The sequence below is a fragment of the Penaeus monodon genome, chromosome 29, assembly GCF_015228065.2.
Source record: "Penaeus monodon isolate SGIC_2016 chromosome 29, NSTDA_Pmon_1, whole genome shotgun sequence".
NCBI lineage: Eukaryota > Metazoa > Arthropoda > Malacostraca > Decapoda > Penaeidae > Penaeus > Penaeus monodon.
Window position 1 is genome coordinate 20,157,415 of NC_051414.1, and position 1,012 is coordinate 20,158,426.

The 1,012-nt window shown below is 49.5% G+C and overlaps 2 protein-coding genes across 4 annotated transcripts in view; one reads left to right on the forward strand and one right to left on the reverse strand.

Moving 5' to 3' along the window:
- Window positions 1-1,012, forward strand: part of LOC119591999 (mitogen-activated protein kinase kinase kinase 4-like) — a gene marked incomplete in the record, with an annotated part of 37,888 nt that overhangs the window by 25,178 nt on the left and 11,698 nt on the right.
- LOC119592000 (microfibril-associated glycoprotein 4-like) overlaps window positions 1-1,012 on the reverse strand; it is a gene marked incomplete at its 5' end in the record, with an annotated part of 5,203 nt that overhangs the window by 718 nt on the left and 3,473 nt on the right. For 2 of the 3 annotated variants that reach the window (XM_037940771.1, XM_037940770.1), the window contains 3 exon segments: window positions 52-273; window positions 581-707; window positions 795-927. In XM_037940771.1, coding sequence (XP_037796699.1) covers window positions 52-273; window positions 581-707; window positions 795-927 — 482 coding nt within the window. 3 annotated transcript variants of the gene reach the window in all.

A 1,012-nucleotide genomic window follows, 5' to 3' on the forward strand; every position in this document is an offset into this window, starting at 1 on the left:
TTTAAAGTGGGCCGTTAGCATTCATAATTCTATATCATGATATGTTATTACCGGACAGTGGTGGTGGAGGTCTTAATTTCATCGATGTCCTTGAAGATCGGGCGGCCCACACTGCCCCCCCGGCGGACCATCATGCGGGAGCGCCACAGGGAGTAGCGCGGCCCGCGGAAGTCGTACCAGTAGAGGCCGGAGTACTCGTGGTCGGGGGGGACCGGCCCGTGCAGGTAGCGCCCGTTAAGGTTACTGTTGGAGAATGTTGGCGTGGATAATTGTCTGGAGGGAGAATACGTGTTGGGGTGAATTTCCTCACCGCGAGAACTGTAATGCTTCAACATATTTGTTCAGTTACTCCGAGCAATTCTGTCTTTCATACAAGAGAGAATTGGAAAAAGGATGATGGAGAATGAAGGCAAAGTACTTCTAATCACTCTTGCCGAAATATGTGAGCAAGATTCATTAACGAGACTTTCACAAGGCTTGAAAGTGATAGTGGATAATACGTTGACAGCATAGGGAGAGGAAGGTAGGTTTCGTAAGCGGGCGTAGCGAAGCGCTTTGTGAGTCAGAGGAGGAAAATCACCTTGTGTCGCAGGCCCTGTACCACCAGGCGCCCATGTGGTCTCGGGCGCAGTTCCGCTCGGGCCAGGCGTCGTTGTCCACGTCGATGGTGCTGAAGCGCCGACCCACGTGGTAGCGCAGAGAGTCGCCTAGGGAGGTTTCAGGAAGTCCGTTATCCCGAAATTAAATACTTAAATAGGTACCCATGTATGAAGAGAGAATTATGCTGCACTTACCTGCGTCTCCCCTGTATTCGCCCAGCATTTTGAGTGAGTAACCTTCCAGCTCAGACCCTATAGCGAACGCGGAATACACTGCAAATCCGTTTTGCTGGTCGAAATCAGACAGGTCAATCCGAAGCTTCGAAACCTGTATTACAATGCCTTATTTACTGAATCGTCGACGTGTTCAAAGACTACATATATACTTTCAGTGAAATATGAAATGTTATCTG